The sequence below is a fragment of the Pristiophorus japonicus genome, chromosome 1, assembly GCF_044704955.1.
Source record: "Pristiophorus japonicus isolate sPriJap1 chromosome 1, sPriJap1.hap1, whole genome shotgun sequence".
Lineage (NCBI taxonomy): Eukaryota > Metazoa > Chordata > Chondrichthyes > Pristiophoridae > Pristiophorus > Pristiophorus japonicus.
This window is the reverse complement of record NC_091977.1, coordinates 223,297,339-223,319,997: the sequence shown is the minus strand read 5'-3', so window position 1 is coordinate 223,319,997 and position 22,659 is coordinate 223,297,339. Positions and strand designations below refer to the sequence as shown.

At 46.7% G+C, this 22,659-nt stretch overlaps 1 protein-coding gene across 1 annotated transcript in view; it reads left to right on the top strand.

Annotated features, from left to right (window-relative positions):
* Positions 1 to 17,904, top strand: part of LOC139242360 (uncharacterized) — a 74,497-nt gene extending 56,593 nt beyond the window's left edge. The window contains exons 5-6 of the mRNA XM_070870338.1: positions 2,028 to 2,160; positions 17,690 to 17,904. Coding sequence (XP_070726439.1) covers positions 2,028 to 2,160; positions 17,690 to 17,855 — 299 coding nt within the window. The 3' untranslated portion in view covers positions 17,856 to 17,904. The remainder of the gene's footprint in view (positions 1 to 2,027; positions 2,161 to 17,689) is intronic.
* Positions 17,905 to 22,659: the final 4,755 nt, after the last annotated feature.

Below are 22,659 nucleotides of genomic sequence, written 5' to 3'. Positions count from 1 at the left end.
ATCTCGGTCCATATCCTCCGGTAGGCCTTTGGGGTAGGCTTCCCACGCCCTCCCTGTGTCAAATCACCCCAGCATAACTCGACCTCCTGCAGGAGGGAGGCATTTGCCTCGTCCGAGAACCTCCTGTCTTTTTTGTGGCCTCCAATGTGCACCTCTCCCACCTCGCTGTTCTTTCCAGCGTCAGTCTCCACAGCGTGCTGTGATGCCTCCTCCTCTCTTTCCATTATAGGCCAAATTCAGTCAAATATGTGGCTGGTATCAGCTAATTTTTGTTTGCCTACTTGCTGTGAAGCTCTGAAGTCTCCCTCCTTCCTCCCAAAGCAGCCACACCACACGCAGCCATGCCTTCAGTCCCTCTGAGCTCCCTCTCTCTCTGTCTCCTCTTCTGCGCATGTCATTGTGACCCTTGACCTCCAGAATTGCGGGAATCGAGCGTTGCCATGCCGTTGCTAAGGACGGCCACTCTTTACGGCAGAAGGTCAAAAATATTTAACGCTACTGTCCATTTTATATCGCTCGCGGTAACGCCCATTTTCAAAAGTGGAGATTAGGTGGTTTGAGAATGGGCGAGAAGCCGGCGATCTGAAAACCCTTTTTTAACGCCCACGACGGAAATAACGCCTATTTTTGGGTAATAAGTACAAAAGTGGAGGTTCTAGCCCCTGGAGATTAGTCTTTAATTCCTGGAGACTCCAGGGCAATCCTAGAAGGCAGGCAACCAAATGCCCCAAACATGTCACTTCTTGGCACCGTCCATTTTGATGAGGGCACCATCCGGGACTGGTCATTTTTGATAATGTCACTTCCTGGCTGCTGTGCCCATCTTGATGAGGGCACTGCCCAGGACCGGCCATTTTGGTGATGTCACTTCCAAGCAGTGTGAGCTGCCTCCTCACCCAAAGGAGTCAGAGTGGTGTCCGTGCTATTTTCCAATTAATTCAAATGAGTTGACCCATCTGCCAGCATTAGATGATCTCCCAATCGGCCACTCGCCAATCTGGGAGGGATGTGAATCTTCCCCATGTGGCGGTTGAACTTGTAGTGCCAGGAGCTGTACCAGTGAGTGGCAGAAGCATTGGTTTAAAGCTGCATGCTGAAACTTCCAGAAGCCTGTAAAAGCTCAAAGCCCTCAAGCAACTGCGAAAAAAGAAAACTGTGCCGAACCCACATCCACGTTTTGTGGACTATAGCTGAGGATCCCTTTAATGCACACTCACAATGGCCTCCTCCAAACATCTATCACCCATGTTTGTTGGGTGGGAGCAGGAACTGTCAGTCAGTAGTGGTTCAGTTGGTCACACTCTCACCTCCACATGTATTAAAATCCTACTCCAGACACTTGAGCACATAATCTAGACTGACACTTCCAGTGCAGTACCGAGGGGGAGCTACACTGTTAGAGGTGCCATCTTTCGGATGAGACGTTTGGCCTTTCAGGTAGATATAAAAGATCCCATGCCACTATTGGAAGAGTAGGGGAGTTCTCCTTGGAGTCCTGGCCAATATTTATCCCTCAACTTACATATAAAAACAGATTATCTGATCATTATCACATTGCTGTCTGTGGGAGCTTGCTGTGTGCAAATTGACTGTCGGATTTCTTAAATTACAGTAGTGACTACTCTTTAAAAGTACTTCATTGGCTGTAGAGCACTGTGGGATGACCTGAGGTCATGAAAGGTGCTGTATAAATACAAGTTCTTTCTTTTTTTCCAATCTGTTGGGCCGACACAAAAAGAGGTTAGGAGTCATAACCGAGTGATTTGACCCCAATGACCAAATACTCATGATGCTCCTCCGCCTGTTGGTTGTTTCTGCGTTCATCTTCCTCTTTATACTGAGACTCATGCAAGAGAAGTAAAACAAATACTGGAAAATACCTTTTTGCCAAACAATTATTTTGAAGATAGCTCTTAGGGAATGTTACAGAGTAAGTCTCTTTGTAAAATAAACCATGACATATTTGAATGCAGCGAAATTAATTAGAATTAAAACAGCGGAATTAATTAGAATGAATTATCTTTCAGGACAAAGAGCATTGGTACACCCAATGAACACCAGTGCAGGAGAAAGCCACACTGCAAGTGAGACTACAGCAATAATTGTACTCCCAATTCTTGCTGCCATCATCCTGTTCCTAGCAGCTCTTGTGGGCTTATAGTAAGTAATGCATTAAAGCACTTCACTCGTACCTTCAAGTTAAGTTTATGATTCAAATTCTCCATTATTGTCTTTAATTGAGAAAAAACAAAGATAAGGCAAATTAATGAAAATGAGATTGAGAACATTAAATGAAGTTAAGAAATTGATATAGGAAGAGAATATGAGTAAATTAGCAAGAAACATAAAAACAGACTGTAAAAGCTTCTATAGGTATGTAAAAAGGAAAAGATTGGTGAAAGTAAACATGCAGAAATAATATAAATTATAATGGGGAATAAGGAAATGGCAGAGACATTAAACTAATAGTTTGTATCTGTCGTCACAGCACAAGTCACAAAAAAACATTCCGGAAATAGTGGGGAACCAAAGGTCTAGCGAGAATAAGGAACTTAAAGAAATTAGAATTAGTAAAGAAATAGTACTGGAGAAAATAATGGAACTAAAAGTCAACAAATCTCCTGGACCTGACGGCCTACATTCCTAGGGTTCTAAAAGAGGTGGCTACAGAGATAGTGGATGCATTGGTTGTGATCTTCCAGAATTCCCTAGATTCTAAAATGGTCCCCTCGGATTGGAAGGTAGCAAATGTAACCCCGCTATTCAAGAAAGGAGGGAAAGAGAAAAAAGGGAATTACAGGCCAGTTAGCCTAACATCAGTCGTAGGGAAAATGTTAGAATCTATTAATAGGGATATGGTAACAGGGCACTTAGAAAATCATAGTATGACTGGGCAGAGTCAACACGGATTTATGAAAGGGAAATTATGTTTGACAAATCCGTTAGAGTTTTTGGAGGTTGGAACTCGCAGGGTAGACAAGGGGGAACCAGTGGATGTAGTGTGTTCAGATTTTCAAAAAGCATTCAATATGGTGCCATATAAGAGGTTATGAGATTGGTGGTAATGCATTAGAATGGATTGAGGATTGGTTAACAGACAGAAAACAGAGAGTAGGAACAAACAGGTCATTTTTGGGATGGCAGGCTATAACAAGTGGGGTGCCACAAGGATCAGCGCTTGGGCCTCAACTATTTACGATCTACATTAATAACTTAGATAAGGGGACCGAATGTAATGTATCCAAGTTTCCTGATAATACAAAGTTAAGTGGCAAAGTAAACTGTGAAGAGGATGCAAAGAGGCTGCAAAGGGATATAGACAGGTTAAGTGAGTGGGCAAGAACATGGCAGATGGAATAAAATATGGAGATGTGGGGGGCCGTAATTACCCCTTCCCTTAAGGCCTGTCCGGCGGCCATGCTCTGGAGTGGAATAGCTGCCGATTTTTAGTGTAATGGCTGCCATTTTGAAAATTGTGCTCCTGCAGTATCCCGGTGGTGACCCGCTCCCCCGCCACTGCTCCGCTGCTGCCGATCCATCCTAAGTGTGTCATCAGATCGCACACCGCCGATGTTCACCCCTCCCCCACCCCCCCGATGGCAAAATTCTGATGGCAAAAATCTTGTCCCCGCTGAACGGTGCCAAAAGCTGCTTTTTTTGGCTGGTGCAGTGAGGCTGTAGTCCTTGAAAAATGGAGGTGTGGCTCCCATTAAAGGGGAGGACCTACTGCCGCTGCCACCATATTTTTTTTGTCGACCGACTGCCATGTTGGGCCGACAATTATGCCTCCTGGGTTTGGCCAGGCCGCCAACCAGCAGCCTGGCACCCCCTCTTGGGTGCCTGGCCGTTGGCCTGACCCTAACCCTCCCAGGTGGCCCAGTGGACCGAACTTAAAAAATCACGCAGGCTCTCCGCTTTAAGTGAAGGGGAGAGCCGTGGTGACGCGGCACCGTAATGACGTCATCAGCGCTATTACTGATGACTGACAACGGTGGCCACTCCGCCTACCCCCAACTTCCGCCCCTCTAGACTCCGAACTTCCACTTACCGCCCCACTTCCATCTCCCATTATGACCAACTTCCGGTCCGCTGGAAAAAAAGAGGCAAAGAGCGAAATTTCGCTCAAGAGGCCACTGCATCCACCGCGCCGGTAAAATCATCAGAAACAGGGAAGGTGTGCCCAATTTCCAGCAGTGGGCAATTTCGGCCTCCGGCAATCTAGCGTGCATGTGCAGAGGTCCCGGCACTGTTTTCAGCGCCGGGATCCGGCTCCGCCCCCCACTGGATGTGCTGCACCAGTTCTTCTCTCAGAGGGTTGTAAATCTATGGAATTCTCTGCCCCAGAGAGCTGTGGAGGCGGGGTCATTGAATATACTTAAGGCAGAGATAGACAGATTTTTGAGCAATAAGGGAGGGAAGGGTTATGGGGAGCGGGCAGGGAAATGATGCTGAGCCCATGATCAGATCAGCCATGATCTTATTGAATGGCAGAGCAGGCTCAGGGGCCAAATAGCCTACTCCTGCTCCTATTTCTTCTGTTCTTATTCCTGGAATGGGGGGATTGTTCTATGAGGAGAGATTGAGGAGATCAGGCCTACATTCACTAGAATTTAGAAAAATGAAAGGTGATCTCTTTGAAACATACAAAATTGTTAATGAGCTTGACAGCGTAGGTTCTGGGAGGATGTTGCCTCTGCTGAGAGTCTAGAACTAGGGGCCACAGTCTTAGCATAAGTGGTTGACCATTTAGGACTGAGATGATGCTCTCAGTGCGTGAAGTGCTCTTAGACGCGCACGGGAGATCATTGTTAATCTTAACTCTATTTTCAACGTGTTGGTAGTTTTAGTGGTTTAAGCATTTGAATTTCCCGATCCCCTTTATTCCTTTTGACAATTTAGCTTCATAGCGGTCGGATTGGACTAAAATTCGAGCACCGAGCAGCCCCGGCATGAGCGTCGAGCGGCCCTGACCTCGATGACTCTGAGCAGTCCTGACCCGAGCGCTGAGTGACCCCCACATGAGCAGCCCCGAGCCGAGCAGTCCCGACCCGAGTGCCGAGTGACCCTGACTTGAGCGGCCTCGACCCGAGGGCCGAGTGACCACGACTCGAGTGGCCCCAACCCGAGCGGCCCTGACCTCGGTGAGTCCGAGAGGCCAGAGAGTTCAGTGAGTTCGGGAGGCCAGGCGTCTGAGGAGCAGAATGGCCGGAGGTAGGCGAGGAGTTCGCTTCTGGTGCGGAGCTCACAGCCCTCGTCCGGGCAGGTAATTGTTTGGCTGTTTGAATGATAAGTATCTTCTTTCTTTTTCTTTTTAATTAGATTTTAATCAGATAAGTCTAATTAGAGGGTTGGCAGTGGGAAGTCCTGGCTGCTTCGCACAGCCTAGACAACCATGTGTGCAGTCGGTGTCTCCAGCTTCAAGTACTCGAGCTCCGCGTTTCGGAGCTTAAGCGCGGCTGGAGTCAATACGGTGCAAACACGAGGCTGAGAGCTACATGGGTAGCACGTTTCAGGAGGTGGTCACCCTGCAACTTAAAAGCATGCAGGTGGAAGGGAAGTGGGTGAGCACCAGACAGAATAAGAACACTAGGCAGGTAGTGCAGGAGTCCCCTCATGAGTCCATCTCACTTTCCAAATGAAATTATCTTCTGAGCACCGGTGAGGGTGATGGTGCCTTTGGAGTGCAGCCAAGTCCAAGGCACCGTGGGAGGGGGTGGTTTTGGCTTTCGTTTTGGGGAATGAAGCTGGGCAGGTGGAAGGGGTATTAGTGGGAGAGTACTCGAATGCCAGTGACCATAATTCAGTCTGATTCAAGTGAGTTATGGATAAGGACAAGGATAGACTAGGCATAAAAGTCCCAAATTGGGGGAAAGCTAACTTTGCTAAGTTGAGGACTGATTTCGCCACAGTGGACTGGAAACAGCTACTTGTAGGTAAATCAGTGTCGGATCAATGGGAGGCATTCAAGGAGGAGATCCGGAGGGCTCAGACCAAACATGTGCCCTTACAGAAAAAGGGTGGGAATAACAATGTCTAGGGACTTATAGAGGAGGATAAAGAAAAAAAGGGAAGCTTATGTCATATGCCGACAGCTAAATACTATAGAATCTTTGGAGGAATATAGAAAGTTCAGAGGTAAAATTAAAAAGGATATTAGAAATGCTGAGAGAAAGCATGAAAGATTCTTGGCAAGTAAAATTAAGGAAAACTCAAAGATGTTCTGTAAATATATTAAGAGCAAGAGGATAACTAAAGAAAAGGTAGGGCCTATTAGAGATCATGAGGGTAATCTTTGTGTGGAGGCGGAAGATGTTGGTATGATTCTTAATGAATACTTTGCGTGGTATACATCAATGATCTAGATTTGAATATAGGGAGTATGATTAAGAAGTTTGCAAATGACACTAAAATTGGCTGTGTGGTTGATAATAAAGAGGAAAGTCATGGCCTGCAGGAGGATATCAATCTACTAGTCAGGTGGGCAGAGCAATGGCAAATGGAATTTAATTCGGAAAAGTGTGAGATAATGCACTTGGGGAGAGCTAATAAGGAAAGGGTACACACATTAAACGGTAGGCTACTTAAAAGTGTAGATGAACAAAGGGACCTTGGAGTGCTTGTTCATAGATGGTTGAAAGTAGCAAGCCAGGTGGATAAGGCGATTAAGAAGGCCTATGGAATGCTTGCCTTTATTGGCCGAGGCATAGAATACAAGAGCAGGGAGGTTATGCTTAAATTATATAATACTCTGGTTGGGTCACAGCTGGAGTATTGCGTGCAGTTTTGGTCGCCGTATTACAGGAAGGACGTGATTGTACCGGAGAGGGTGCAGAGGAGATTTACTAGGATGCTGCCTGGAATGGAGAAGTTTAACTATGAGGACAGATTGGATAGGCAGGATCTGTTCTCATTGGAACAGAGGAGGTTGAGAGGAGACCTCATTGAGGTGTACAAAATTTTGAGGGACATGGATATAGTGGAAAGCAAGGGCCTATTTCCCTTCGTGGAGTGGTCAATTATGAGAGGACATAGTTTTAAGGTGGTTGGTGGAAGGTTCAGAGGGAATTTGAGCGGAAGCTTCTTCATGCAGAGGGTTGTGAAGGTCTGGAAATCACTGCCTGGATGGGTGGTGGATGCAGAAACCCTCACCACATTTAAAAGGTGCTTGAATGGGCACTTGAAGTGCCGTCACCTGCAGGGTTATGGACCTAGAGCTGGATAAGTGGGATTAGACTGGATAACCTTTTTGTTGGCTAGCGCAGATATGATGGTAAGTACTGCAGGGAATCGAATACGGCTAGGGTGATCTCCTGAACTAGTTTTGATCGCCTGGATGGGTGGGAGAGGAATTTTGCCAGATTTTTTTCTCCAATTGGCCTGGGTTTTTTACCTGCTTTTTTGCCTCTCCCAGGAGATCACATGGCTCCGGTTGGGGTGAAGTATATAATGTTTCAGTATAGGGGTGTCACAGTTGTGTGGGGCGGACTGGTTGGGCTGGGTGCTCTTTACCTTTCCGCCATTGTTCATTGTTCATAGGTTTGTATGTAACCTTCAGGGCTGTTGACCGAGGGTCGTATGGCTCTTTGTTGGCCGGCCTGGACACGATGGGCCGACATGGCCTCCTTTTGCGATGTAAGTTTCTATGTTTCTATGAGGAGAAATTTCTTTAAAGGGTTGTGAATCTTTGGATCTCTACCCCAGAGAGCTGTGGGTGCTCAGTCGTTGAGTATATTCAAGGCAGAGATCGCTAGATTTTTGGATACTAAGGGACTCAAGGGATACGGGGATAGTGCAGGAAGGTGGAGTTGAGATAGAAGATCAGCCATGATCTTATTGAATGGTGGAGCAGGCTCGAAGGGCTGAATGGCCTACTATTAATGACAAGTGCTAGGTTTTTTTTTAGCCACATGAAACAGGCTGCCAATTCGTTATCGCCTCTTTTGCCCTTCTGCCAAAAACCAATTCCACCCCTGGAGTGTTTAAGAGTAACAGGTATCAACTGCTACAGAATGAAACATTTTGCCCTTTGTCCCACTCCCCATTTTTTCTCCCCTTAGAATCCTCCAGTTGTTGACTTCTATATCCAGCTCATCCTTCCCTCAGATGGGAGGAGTCATAACCTTCCCTTTACATAACCAAGGTCCTCTACGACCAATGCAAGGAATTTGAATGTGATCAACAAGTTTAGCATTTTGCGAATGAAGCCATTTTTCCGTGAATGTTTAACAGCCTTGAAGCCTTGTATCAAATTTGATATTTTGCATTAAAACAAGATGCTGCAGACTTTCATTACCGTTAAATGTGCACAAATGTGACAGGAAGGGTTTATTGAGTAGTATTCCCTTTGGTTTCTTGGATAAGTTATAGATTTATGGCGGTTTATTGGGGTGATTTATATAGCGCTGGTTGGAGACCCCGCTTTTCCATCCAAATGGACCTTCCAGCGGTGGAGCAGGAACAGCCCTGTGGAAATTCACCCCCTATGTTTTCCATTAGTAGGAAAGCACAGTGTAGTACGTACATAGACCAGGATGACAGTACATAGACCAGGACGCTGAGAAATTCCCATTCGACTTTCCAACTGAGGCAAACTATCTCCTTGTTTGAGATAAATGGAACTGCACCGAAGAGTTTTCTGAACCTTTGGTCAGGATTCAGTGCACTCTCAGGATACACCTGGGTCCTCACCAGAGGTTCGGGAAATTGATAGGGAAGCTCCAGCCCCTCCAAGATCTCTGCACATCTCAAATTCTGGCCTCTTTCTCTCCTATTGGCGGCCGTGCCTTCAGCTGCCTAGGCACTAAACGCTGTAACTCCCTCACCAAATCTCTCTGCCTCTCTCTCCTCCTTTAAGATGCCTCTTAAAACCTACCTCTTTAACCAGGGGCCCAGTGTCAAATTTTGTCTGATAACGTTCCTGTGAAACGCTGTGGGACGTTTTACTATGTTAAAGGCGCTAATTTAATAAAAGTAGTTGTTGTTCCGTTTACTGCAAAGAAGGGGAATGTTTTTTTTAACCATATTTGCCATTTTTAGTGCATGTCAAGTGAGAGTTGAACAAGAAATTTTGACTCAATTTATAAAAATAGATGACATTTTGTGTAGATCCAATTTCATGTCTGTTTATATCACTGACACGGTTTCAATAATTGCAATTTCATACCATTGTTGGCACAAAACCAGCCTCTGTATCCTTGGCTGCAGGAATCAAGCCAATCATGGAATTGTGCACACTTAGCATTACTTTATCACATATTGAAATGTTTTCCCAAGGCTACAAGCAGCATAGTTAACAGGTGAATTCCTGTTTTTGGGGGTGTAATAGCTAAAGAACTCAAAGAAATTGGGTTTATTCAAACCAGACACATTTAGATTGGCTTATTTCCCTTATCCTTTCTTTTCCACATCTCTCCTCCAGTGTAATCTTTCATTAGTCATTAAGTTACTGATTGAATGTGATGACATGAAAATTAAAAGTTAGTTGTAACTTGACGCAGCGAGTAGTTATAATGTGGAATGCGCTGCCTGAAGGGGTGGTAGAAGCAGATTCAATAGTAACTTGCAAAAGGGAATTACATAAATACTTGAAATGGAAAAAATTGCAGGGCTATGGGGAAAGAGCAGGGAGACTGGGACTAATTGGATAGCTCTTTCAAAGAGCCAGGACAGGTACGATGGGCCGAATGCACATGGAGGGATTTGAAACAAGGGAAAGAATTTTTAAATTGAGGCATTGCTGGACATTGCTGGGGCCTTGAGACTGGTTTTCTAATGTTCTTCGAGGAAAGGGACCTTTCTGTCCAGCCACACTTGGCTCCAGTCCCACAGTCGTGATAGAATACTAAAGACCTTAAGGATGAGGTGTATTCATGACCCAAAAACAAATATATAAACAAAACATTGAAAGCCTCCGAGAATGCATACCATTCTAGTTTACCAAATGATCACATGGTGTGACTAGATTATAACTGGAATTACTTTTCCTTCTCCACACCTGCTATGGTAGGACATAATAAATACAACAGAGTAAATAATGTTACGATAATGAATAAGGTTCTGTCACAATTAATGTAGGTAGTAACTATTTGTACTGCACTCTTTTTGACAGTCATGCATGTGTCAAGCCCCGCCCCGCCGGCCCGAATCAATCCTTCCATGTGGTGCCGAGAAGCAGGACTTGAGACTCTGACTCTCTTTGCCTGCTCAGGCCCCGGCCCCAACCCTGGCCCTCTCCACACCACCCCCCCCCCCCCCCACCCCCAACCTCTCTACCCACCAACTCTCTTCCCCCCCCACCCGACTCCGCCCCCCTCTGACTCTCTCTCTCCCCACCCCCGCATCGCCCGCCGGCCGGCCTGGGGCCAAGAGAGCCCATGGACGGCTGACAGCGATAGCGGCGGCGAGCAGAAAAACAACTGGGAGAGAGTGTGAGAGAGGCTGGGAGAGAGTGTGAGAGAGGCTGGGAGAGAGTGTGAGAGAGGCTGGGGGAGAGAGAGAGAGAGACACTGGTGGGGGAGAGACACGGGTGGGGGGGGGGAAATCAGAGGGGAGAGAGGGAACTCAGGGAAGACGGATCACGTTCTTCCAATCCCCTACAAGGGATATTGTTGATATCCATAAGTCATGACACTGTCACTATTCACTTCATACCCAATAATCCATACACAATGCCTGTCCCATCTTTGGTGGGGGGGGGGAGGATCCACTTGCGCTGGGGTAAGACACTTTGGCTGGGGGAGGGATGTACTTGGACTGGGATAAGGCACTTTGGCTGGCCCTTGCTGTCTTCTGGGGAGCTCTGTCCTCTGTTGCTTCAGGAAGTCAAAGTGCAAAATCAGTAAGACCTTGGGATGGGCGGCTCTAGTTACACATTCCAGTGAAACTTCAGGATGTGGCTTATCTTCCAAGGGGACCAATCATAGAAAAGGGTGGCCATTTTTGCAGTACAAATAAGCACATTCATTAATATACTATGTACAATGAATAATGTTATTTTTTTTGTTTATGGGATATGGGCGTCGCGGGCAAGCCCAGCATTTATTGCCCATCCCTAATTGCCCTTGAGAAGGTGGTAGTGAACAGCCTTCTTGAACCGCTGCAGTCCATGTGGTGAAGGTACTCCCACAGTGCTGTGAGGGAATTCCTGGATTTTGACCCAGCGATGATGAAGGAATCGCAATATATTCTCAAGTCAGGATGGCGTGAGACTTGGATGGGAACTGGAGGTGATGGTGTTACCATGCACCTGCTGCCCACGTCCTTCTTGGTGGTAGAGGTTGCGGGTTTGGGAGGAGTTGTTGAAGAAACCTTGGCGAGTTGCAGCAGTGCATCTTGTAGATGGTACACACTGCAGCGATGGTGCGCTGGTAATGGAGGGAGTGAAAGTTTAAGGTGTGTATGGAGTGTCAATCAAGTGGGTCCCTTTGTCCTAGATCGTGTCGAGCTTCTTGAGTATTGCTGGAGCTGCACTCATCCAGGCAAGAGGAGTATTCCATCATACTCCTGACTTGTGCCTTGTAGATGGTGGAAAGGCTCTGGAGAATCAGGTGGTGAGACATTCACCACAGAATACCCAGCCTCTGACCTGCTTTTGTTGTCAGTATTTTTGTGGCTGGTCCAGTTAAGTTTCTGTTCATTGGCAACCCCCGGGATGTTGATGGTGGGGGATTTGGACGTGTTACTTGTTGAATGTCAAAGAGAGGTGGTTAGCCACTCTCTTGTTGGGGACAGTTATTGCCTGGCACTCGTGTAGCATGAATGCAACTTGTCACTTACCAGCCCAAGCCTGAATGTCGTCCAGGTCTTGCATCATGCGAGTACGGACTGCTTCATTATCTGAGGAGTTGCGAATGGAACTGAATACTGTGCAATCATCAGCGAACATCCCCATTTCTGATTAATGATGGAGGGAAGTTCATTGATGAAGCAATCCTAACAGCAACGCTGCACCACTATCGTTGTCCGGGAACTCAGGCGCTTCGACAGTGGTATCGTCGCCCTAAGCGAGACCCGGCGGGCAGGGGAAAGCCAGCTCAAGGAACAAGGTGGTGGCTCCACCTTCTCTGGAAAGGCAAACCAGAAGCAGAAAGCTGCCTCCCTGGGGTTGGCTTTGCCGTAAAAAAACAAGCTAGCGGGCCATCTCAGAGACTCCCCCTGTGGGATAAATGAATGCCTCATGACTCTTCGGCTCAACCTAGCATGGAACCAGTGCACTATGGTCTTCAGCGCATACGCCCCAACACTGGAAGCTACAGATGAGACCAAAGAGGAACTCTACTCCAGCCTCGAACAATTCCTGTCCCGAATTCCAACGGGCGACAAGCTGATCCCCCTTGGCGGCTTCACTGCCGAAGTTGGAAAGGACACTGATCTCTGGGGAGGTGTGATCGGTAGAAAGGGGGTAGGGAAAGCCAACTCCAATGGCACCCTCCTCCTGACGAAATGCCTCGTCATAATCAATACCCTGTTCCATCAGAAGAAAAAATATATAGCTTCATGACAGCACCCTCGCTCCAAGCACTGGCATCTGCTAGCCTACGTCATCGTCAGAACGAGGGGCCACAAAGACGTGCGCATCACCCGCGCCATGACAGGAACTGACGACTGCTGGATGGACCACCGCTTAATTCATTCTGTCATCACCATCAACATTTCCCCAAAACAGCGACGACAACAGAAACAATGCTGCAGGAAAATCAACGGCGGAGCACTCAATGATCCTGCTAAGAAAGCTCTATTCAGTCAGCGCCTCGCTACCAACCTGACGACTTCCAGTGACCCAGAGACGCAATGTGTCCACACTGCCTGGACTGCCCTCAAAGCTTCCATAACTAGCACCTGCGAAGAGACGCTCGGTCACTCGACCAGGAAACACCAAGACTGGTTCGACGAGAACAACCAGGAGATCCAGGAGTTAATATGCCGCAAGCGCAAGGCATTCTTGGACTGGAAACAGCAACACAACTCGAGGGCAAGAAAGCAGCTCTACAGACATCTGAAGACCGAGGTCCAACAGAAAACCCGTGACCTAAAGAACAAATGGTGGGTGGAGAAAGCTCAAGAAATCCAGCAGCTAACCGACAACCACGATGTGCGAGGATTCTTCAGCGCAATCAAGACGACCTACAGCCCAAGCACCCAAGGCCCTACCCCATTACTGGCCAAGAACAGAGAGGTGTTTATCAAGTACAGAGAGGCAGTCAGTGCCCGCTGGAAGGAGCACCTCAACCAAGACTCAGTCTTCGACATGAGTGTCCTCAACTCCATCCCACAGCATGTCATCCACCACCATCTCAGCACAACCCCAGCCCGGCACGAGGTTGAGAAGGCCATCCAACAACTGAAGAACAAGTCATCAGAAGCAGGTGGAATCCCCGCCGAAGGACGAAAACATGACGGAGAAGCACTATTGGCGTGGATCAATGATCTCATTTCTCTTATCTGAAAGGAGGAGATCATGCCAGGAGATCTCAGAGATGCTGTAATTGTGACCATCTTCAAGAAAGGTGACAAGTCCGACTGCGGTAACTACAGAAGAGTCTCCCTGCTGTCGACCACAGGGAAAGTCATCGCAAGAATCCTCCTCAATCATCTTCTCCCTGTGGCTGAAGAGCTCCCTCCCAGGGTCGCAATGCGGATTCCGCTCACTAAGGGGCATGATCTTCACCACACGGCAGATACAAGAGAAATGCAGGGAACAGCACCAAGCCTCGTACATGGCCTTCTTTGACCTCACAAAAGCCTTCAACACTGTCAACCGTGAGAGATTATGGAGTGTCCTCCTCAGAGTCGGCTGCCCTCAAAAGTTCGACACCATCTTCTGCTTGCTATGTGATGACATGCAAGCCGTGATCCTGACCAACGGATCCATCACTGACCCATTCCACATTCGGATCAGGGTCAAGCAAGACTGTGTCATCGCACCGACGCTCTTCTCGACCTTCCTTGCTGCAATGCTCCATCTCACCCTCGGCAAGCTCCCCGCTGGAATGGAGCTAAATTACAAGACAAATGGGAATCTGTTTCACCTCTGCCAACTCCAGGCCAGATCCAAGGTTATCCCATCCTCCGTCATCGAACTACAGTATGCAGACGACGCCTGCGTCTGCGCACATTCGGAGGCCGGTCTCCAAGCCATCATCAACACCTTCACCGAGGCGTACGAGAGCATGGGCCTTACACTAAACATCCGTAAGACAAAGGTCTTCTACCAACCTGTCCCCACCACACAGCACTGCCCCCTGGTTATAAAAATCCACGATGAGGCCTTGAACAACGTAGACCATTTTCCATACCTCTGGAGCCTACTGTCACCAAGGGCAGACATCGACGACGAGATTCAACACCGCCTTCAGTGTGCCAATGCAGTCTTTGGTCGCCTGAGGAAGAGAGTGTTTGAAGACCAGGACCTCAAACCCGGCATCAAGCTCATGGTCTACAGAGCAGTGATGATACCCGCTCTCCTATGTGGCTCAGAGACATGGACTATGTGCAGCAGGCATCTCAAAACACTGGAGAAGTACCATCAACGCTGCCTCTGCAAGATCCTGCCAATCCAACGTCTGTGTTCTCGCTCAGGCCAACATCCTCAGCATCGAAGCACTGACCTCGCTCAATCAGCTCCGCTCGACGGGCCACATTGTCCGCATGTCTGACACGAGACTCCCAAAACAACCGCTCTACTCGGAGCTCCAACATGGCAAGTGAGCCCCAGGTGGACAGTGAAAACGCTTCAAGGACACCCTCAAAGCCTCCCTGAAAAAATGTAACATCCCCACCGATACCTGGGAGTCCCTGGCGCAAGACCGCCAAAAGTGGAGGAAAAGCATCCGGGGAGACGCTGAACACCTCGAGTCCCTTCCTTGAGTGCACGCGGAAGCCAAGCGTTCCAGTCAACAGCGGAAGGAGCGCACGGCAACCCAGGCACCCCACCCACTCATTCCTTCAACCACCATCTGCCCCACCTGTGACAGAGACTGTCGGTCCCGCATTGGACTCCTCAGTCACCTGAGAACTCATTTTTAGTTTGGAAGCAAGTCATCCTCGACTTCAAGGGACTGCCTATGATGATGATGATGATGATTTTTGTGGCTGGTCCAGTTAAGTTTCTGGTCATTGGCGACCCCCAGGATGTTGATGGTGGGGGATTGGGACATGTTACTTGTTGAATGTCAAAGGGAGATGGTTAGACACTCTCTTATTGGGGACAGTTATTGCCTGACATTCGTTTGGTATGAATGTAACTTACCACTTATCAGCCCAAGCCTAAATGTCGTCCAAGTCTTGCTGCATGCGAGTACGGATTGCTTCATTATCTGAGGTGTTGTGAATGGAACTGAACACTGCAATCATCAGCGAACCTCCCCATTTCTGCTTCATGATAGAGGGAAGTTCATTGATGAAGCACGTGAAGATGGTTGAGCCTAGGACACTGGCCTGAAGAACACACCTGCAATGATGTCCTGGGGCTGAGATGATTGACCTCCAATAACCACAGCCATTTTCCTTTGTGCTGGGTATGACTCTAGCCAATGGAAAATTTTCCCCCTGATACCCATTGTCTTCAATTTTACTAAAGCTCCTTGATGCCACACTCGGTCAAATGCTGCTTTGCAGTCACTCTCACACCTCTCGAATTCAGCTCTTGTCCATGTTTGGACTAAGGCTGTAATGAGGTCTGGAGCTGAGTGGTCCTGGTGGAACCCAAACTGAGCACCAATGAGCAGGTTATTGGTGAGTAAGTGCCACTTGATAGCACTGTCGACGACACCTTCCATCGCTTTGCTGATGATTGAGAGTAGAATGATGGTAATTAGCTGGATTATATTTGTCCTGCTTTTTGTGGACAAGACATAGCTGGGCAATTTTCTGCATTGTTGGGTAGATGCCAGTGTTGTAGCTGTACTGGAACAGCTTGGCTAGAGGCGCAGTTAGTTCTGGAGCTCAAGTCTTCAGTATGGCAGCCGGGATGTTGTCGGGGCCCATAGCCTTTGCTGTATCCAGTGCACTCAGCCGTTTCTTGATATAACTTGGAGTGACTCGAGTTGGCTGAAGACTGGCTTCTGTGATGATGGGGACCTCAGGAGGATGCCGATATGGATCATCCACTGGCTGAAGATGATTGCGAACACTTCAGCCTTGTCTTTTGCACTTATGTGTTGGGTTCCGCCATCATTGAGGATGGGGATGTTCATGGAGCCCCCTCCTCCCGTTAGTTGTTTAATTGTCCACCACCATTTATGACTGGATGTGGCAGCACTACAGAGCTTTGATCTGATCCATTGGTTGTGAGATCGCTTAGCTCAGTCTATAGCATGCTATTTCCACTGATTAGCATGCATGTAGTCCTGTGTTATCATCACATCATCCTAGGCAGTCCCTCACAATAGAGGAAAACTTGCTTCCACTCTTAAAATGAGTCCTTAGGTGGCTGAACAAGAGCCACCGTCCCTGTTACAGGTGGGACAGATAGTCGTTGAGGGAAGGGTTGGTGGGACAGGTTTGTCGCATGCACTTTCCGCTGCCTGCGCTTGATTTCTGCAGCTCTCGGTGATGAGACTCAAGGTGCTCAGCGCCCGCCTGGATGCTCTTCCTCCACTTAGCGCAGTCTTTAGCCAGGGACTCCCAGGTGTCAGTGGGGATGTTGCCCTTTTTCAGGGAGGCTTTGAGGGTGTCCTTGTAATGTTTCCTCTGCCCACCTTTGGCTCGTTTGCCATGAAGGAGTTCCCAGTAGAGCGCTTGCTTTGGGAGTCTCATGTTATAGCTCCACCAGATTGACACTTCATTTTTCAGTGCAGCTGGTGCTGCTCCTGGCATGCACTTCTGCATTCCTCATTGAACCAGGTTGGTCCCCTGGCTTGATAGTAATGGTAAATTGAGACCAATGCTGGGCCATGAGGTTACGGATTGTGGTGGAATAAATGCTGCTGCTGTTGGCCCACAGCACCTCATGGATGTCCAGTTTTGAGCTGTGAGATCTGTTCTGAATCTATCCCATTTAGCACAGTGATAGTGCCACACAACATGATGGAGAGTGTCCTCTGTGTACGGTGGTCACTGCTACCAATACTGTCATGGACAGATGCATCTGCAATAGGTAGATTGGTGATAACAAGGTCAAGTAGGTTTTTCTCTCATGTTGGTTCTCCCACCATCTGCAATGTTGGGAGTATGTTGTGTGCCCTTGCTACTCTCAATGTTTCTTTCAAGTGGTGTTCAATATGGAGGAGTACTGATTCATCACGTGAGGGAGGGCGGCACGTGGTGATCAGCAGGATGTTTCCTTGCCCATGTTTGACCTAATGCCATGAGACTTCATGGGGTCCGGAGTCAATGTTAACAACACCCTGGGCTACTCCTTTCTGACTGTATACCACTGTGCTGCCACCTCTGGTGGGTCTGTCCTGCCAGTGGTACAGGACATACCCTGGGATGGTATGATTCTGTGAGTATGTCTATGTCAGGTTGTTGCTTGACTTGTCTGTGGAACAACTCTACCAATTGATATAATGAGTAATGTTATGACATAATGAATAAAGGCAGAAGGGATGAATATCACATTTGATATTAACCAAGATTAGTTCTGGCTTTTTCAAATCTGCAGCTGTAAATCTTGAACTCTCTGTCTGTATATATGTATATTTATATATATATATATACACATATAATTATAATCTGTGCTTCTCTTTAGCTTTTGCAGAAAACGTCCAAAGAATAAAGATACTGAGGGGAAGAGAGAAATGTCAAAGAATGGGGAAATAAACTCGTCCGGCAAAGTGGTTTCTAAACGTCGGCATCTAAAGAAATGGAAGAGAAGAAAATGGAGAAAGAAACATGAGATGAATTCAACTGATTGAAGTAACCCGGCGATGCACTAAACACACAAAGCCTCAAAATAAATTAAACCGAATATAGAATAATTAGATTACCAACTTTGTAGAGAGCTTGAACCCTTTATTAAAATATACGAAAATATCTTAAACTGGAAGCATGTTCTTGAATGTTCTGTAGTTGCATCATTAAACACACTGGAATTTTAATAACATTTTGTAAAATACACGGAAGAGGAAGAATTTTGATTTATTCAGAGTGGAGAATAACAGCCAGATATTGAATTTATTTACACTTAATATATATCATATACGGTTGAAGGCCGAGAAATCCGATAAAGCCCGTAAACAAGCGGTACCACTGTGGGACAAAGTTTGTAAGAACATCGCAGGCAGCACCGTTATTTGGTGCTGCCCGCTCATTATCATTATTGTGGCGTTCAGCTCCGCGCTGCATGGCTGAACACCCAGCAAGGACAGTGAGATAAAAACAGAAAGTGCTGGAAATACTCAGCAGGTCAGGCAGCATCTGTGGAGAGAGAAACAGAGTTAACGTTTCAGGTTGATGACCCTTTATCAGAACTGTGAGGTAGGTCAGGACTAAGGGCCAATATCAGCGAGGATGGCAGGGGGCGGGGGGGGGCGGGGCAGAGGGGAGGTCATGGCCAGGATCTGGAGGGAGGTTGGCACCAGGATTAGCGGGGACCTAGAGCTTGGGGCCAGAATTGGGGGGAGATCGGAAAGGGCCTGGAGGTCAGAGTCAGGAGTGAGGTCAGAAACGATAATGGTAAGTACTTACCTTTCTTTCATTTGGCACTGTTTAACGTTTGTTTTCCCAGGAGTAAACGTCGCTGGCACTGCCTGCCTCACACACAAGCCAAATTTGCGAGAGGGAATAGAAGCAGATGCTAGGCCTGCCTAACACCTGCTGCAGATGAAGCTAAACAATGGCTCTTATTTTGCCTTCACCAATATGGCGTTCTGCACGGCCCACTCTGGAACTAGTTGGAAGCGAGCAAATGCCATTTTTCTCATAAAACTGGCCTTAACAGCCAGCACTAAACCCCCAAACTTCTAGGCCTAGAATGCTAATAAGTGTATCATTGTTTAAACAATTGAAGTCTCCCTTCCTAAGGGCATCATGCTGGATGATTGATTATTAGATGAAGTCAGCCAAAACTTGAATCAAGAGTCAAAAATAGAACTAAACAATTAAAGTGTAGGCTTGGTTTGGGTGCTGTAAATTCACTTAAGCCATCATGAAAATGTCACAACCAGACAAATTATTAAAATCAGTTACAGGAAAGTGAAAGGAGTGAGATCAGTGAGTTGAAGATTGCAATTTAAGAACGTACAAACAATGACGGATAGGAAAAGATCCTGTGGACCATTGAGCCTTTCCCACACAGTTTATCGCAATATAATTGGGATGGATTTTGCAATAAGAATAATGGTGAGTCTAACAGTCTAACAATGTAATACAGATTGAGGGTGAGGAAGTAGTGTCTCAAACGAGCGTACTATGCTTAAACAAAGGGGACTACAGTGGGATGAGGGCAGAGTTGGCTAAAGTAGACTGGAAACACAGACTAAACGGTGGCACAATTGAGGAACAGTGGAGGACTTTTAAGGAGCTCTTTCATAGTGCTCAACAAAAATATATTCCAGTGAAAAAGAAGGGCGGTAAGAGAAGGGATAACCAGCCGTGGATAACCAAGGAAATAAAGGAGAGTATCAAATTAAAAACCAATGCGTATAAGGTGGTCAAGGTTACTGGGAAAATAGAAGAGTGGGAAAATTTTAAACGATAGCAAAGAATGACTAAGAAAGCAATAAAGAAAGGAAAGATAGATTACGAAGGTAAACTTGCGCAAAACATAAAAACGGATAGTAAAAGCTTTTACAGATACATAAAACAGAAAAGAGTGACTAAAGTAAATGTTGGTCCCTTAGAAGATGAGAAGGGGGATTTAATAATGGGAAATGTGGAAATGGCTGAGACCTTAAACAATTATTTTGCTTCGGTCTTCACAGTGGAAGACACAAAAACCATGCCAAAAATTGCTGGTCACAGGAATGTGGGAAGGGAGGACCTGGAGAAAATCACGATCACTAAGGGGGTAGTGCTGGACAGACTAATGGGACTCAAGGTAGATAGGTCCCCTGGTCCTGATGAAATGCATCCCAGGGTATTAAAAGAGTTGGCGGGAGTTATAGCAGATGCATTCGTTATAATCTACCAAAATTCTCTGGACTCTGGGGAGGTACCAGCGGATTGGAAAGCAACTAATGTAACGCCTCTGTTTGAAAAAGGGGGCAAACAAAAGGCAGGTAACTATAGGCCGGTTAGTTTAACATCTGTAGTGGGGTAAATGCTTGAAACTATCATTAAGGAAGAAATAGTGGGACATCTAGATAGGAATAGTGCAATCAAGCAGACGCAGCATGGATTCATGAAGGGGAAATCATGTTTAACTAATTTACTGGAATTCTTTGAGGATATAACGAGCATGGTGGATAGAGGTGTACCGATGGATGTGGTGTATTTAGATTTTCAAAAGGGATTCGATAAGGTGCCACACAAAAGGTTACTGCAGAAGATAAAGGTACGTGGAGTCAGAGGAAATGTATTAGCATGGATAGAGAATTGGCTGGCGAACAGAAAGCAGAGAGTCGGGATAAATGGGTCCTTTTCGGGTTGGAAATCGGTGGTTAGTGGTGTGCCACAGGGATCGGTGCTGGGACCACAACTGTTTACAATATACATAGATGACCTGGAAGAGGGGACGGAGTGTAGTGTAACAAAATTTGCAGATGACACAAAGATTAGTGGGAAAGCGGGTTGTGTAGAGGACACAGAAAGGCTGCAAAGAGATTTAGATAGGTTAAGCAAATGGGCTAAGCTTTGGCAGATGGAATACAATGTTGGAAAGTGTGAGGTCATCCACCTTGGGAAAAAAAACAGTAAAAGGGAATATTATTTGAATGGGGAGAAATTACAACATGCTCAGGTGCAGAGAGACCTGGGGGTCCTTGTGCATGAATCCCAAAAAGTTAGTTTGCAGGTGCAGCAGGTAATCAGGAAGGCGAATGGAATGTTGGCCTTCATTGCGAGATGGATGGAGTACAAAAGCAGGGAGGTCCTGCTGCAACTGTATAGAGTATTGGTGAGGCCACACCTGGAGTACTGCGTGCAATTTTGGTCACCTTACTTAATGAAGGATATACTAGCTTTGGAGGGGTTACAGAGACGATTCACGAGGCTGATTCCGGAGGTGAGGGGGTTACCTTATGATGATAGATTGAGTAGACTGGGTCTTTACTCGTTGGAGTTCAGAAGAATGATGGGTGATCTTATAGAAACATTTAAAATAATGAAAGGAATAGACAAGATAGAGGCAGAGAGGTTGTTTCCACTGGTCAGGGAGACTAGAACTAGGGGGCACAGTCTCAAAATACGGGGGAGCCAATTTAAAACCGAGTTGAGAAGGAATTTCTTCTCCCAGAGGGTTGTGAATCTGTGGAATTCTCTGCCCAAGGAAGCAGTTGAGGCTAGCTCATTGAATGTATTCAAATCACAGATAGATAGATTTTTAACCAATAAGGGAATTAAGGGTTACGGGGAGAGGGCAGGTAAGTGGAGCTGAGTCCATGGCCAGATCAGCCATGATCTTGTTAAATGGCGGAGCAGGCTCGAGGGGCTAGATGGCCTACTCCTGTTCCTAATTCTTATGTTCTTATGTTCTTATGTTAACAGCGCTCACCATTATAACAGGATAAATCTGACAGCAACTTCTAGCATCTGCACATGCGCATTTAAACGCGGAAATTCAGAAGTTGCTGTTGGAGATATCCTGCTCCTTCACAGAGTGCATCGCTGCTGTCCTCACTGATAGACTCGGATTTGAAAGACATGCAATGGCGTGAACTTGGGATACTTACCCACTAGTTCCCCACTAAAGATGGCAGAAAATGTTAGATCTGGTGCATTCAGGAGTAAGTGAATTTTTAACGGCGTGATAAGTGATAATTACTGCTGAGCCACCTCTCTGCCGCTGAAAAATTAATTTTACAAGTGCGGAGTCTCATTCCCTCAGAAGATAATTAGTGTTGGAGATTTTTTTTTTAATTTTGTCTGTCTCTTTTATCTCTCTCTGTTAATCCCATCTGTCTTTCTTAATCTCTATTTTGCTTTATGTACATGATTTAAATCTAATTTATACTTCCTGGTTTAGACTCTGCGGGGGTGAAATTGTGTAGATCCTCGTTTGGAGCAATAACTTTTGCGGTAGCGCAAAAGTATCGCCAGGTGCTACATGAGGGACTCTGACATGAACATCCGGTTTAGCCCTCCAGGAAGGAATTGGAGTGCTAAATCAAGCACTACCACTTCCCTAGGAGCACTATGAGGAGCAGTAGTGGTGCAGCGCTGCCCAATGTCGAGGTTAGCACTGCCAGGAACGGAGGCTCCTTCCCTCCCTTAAAGGGAAGGGTCATTGCTGCAGGCTCTGCATTTCAACGATGTCCCTCGTCGCTGATGGCAGCTGCAATCTGTTACGATCAGCCCCAAGCACTGTAACAAAGTGCAGGGCTGATCAATCGTGGCACATTAAGATCTACAAAACACAACCTAAGGGATAAAAAAAACATTTTTTATGGACACAAATGGCCTGATTTAATTACCACTCCCCAAGCGGCCAGCCTCCCTAACAATGCATCCTGCAGCTGTCGCTGTTGTCGCCCAGAGATGCTGCAGGGGGCGGAACTGAAGTTCGGGTCTGAGCACTACCAGGGCGATGCGCAGCACGATGATGTCACAATCTTCAGGAGC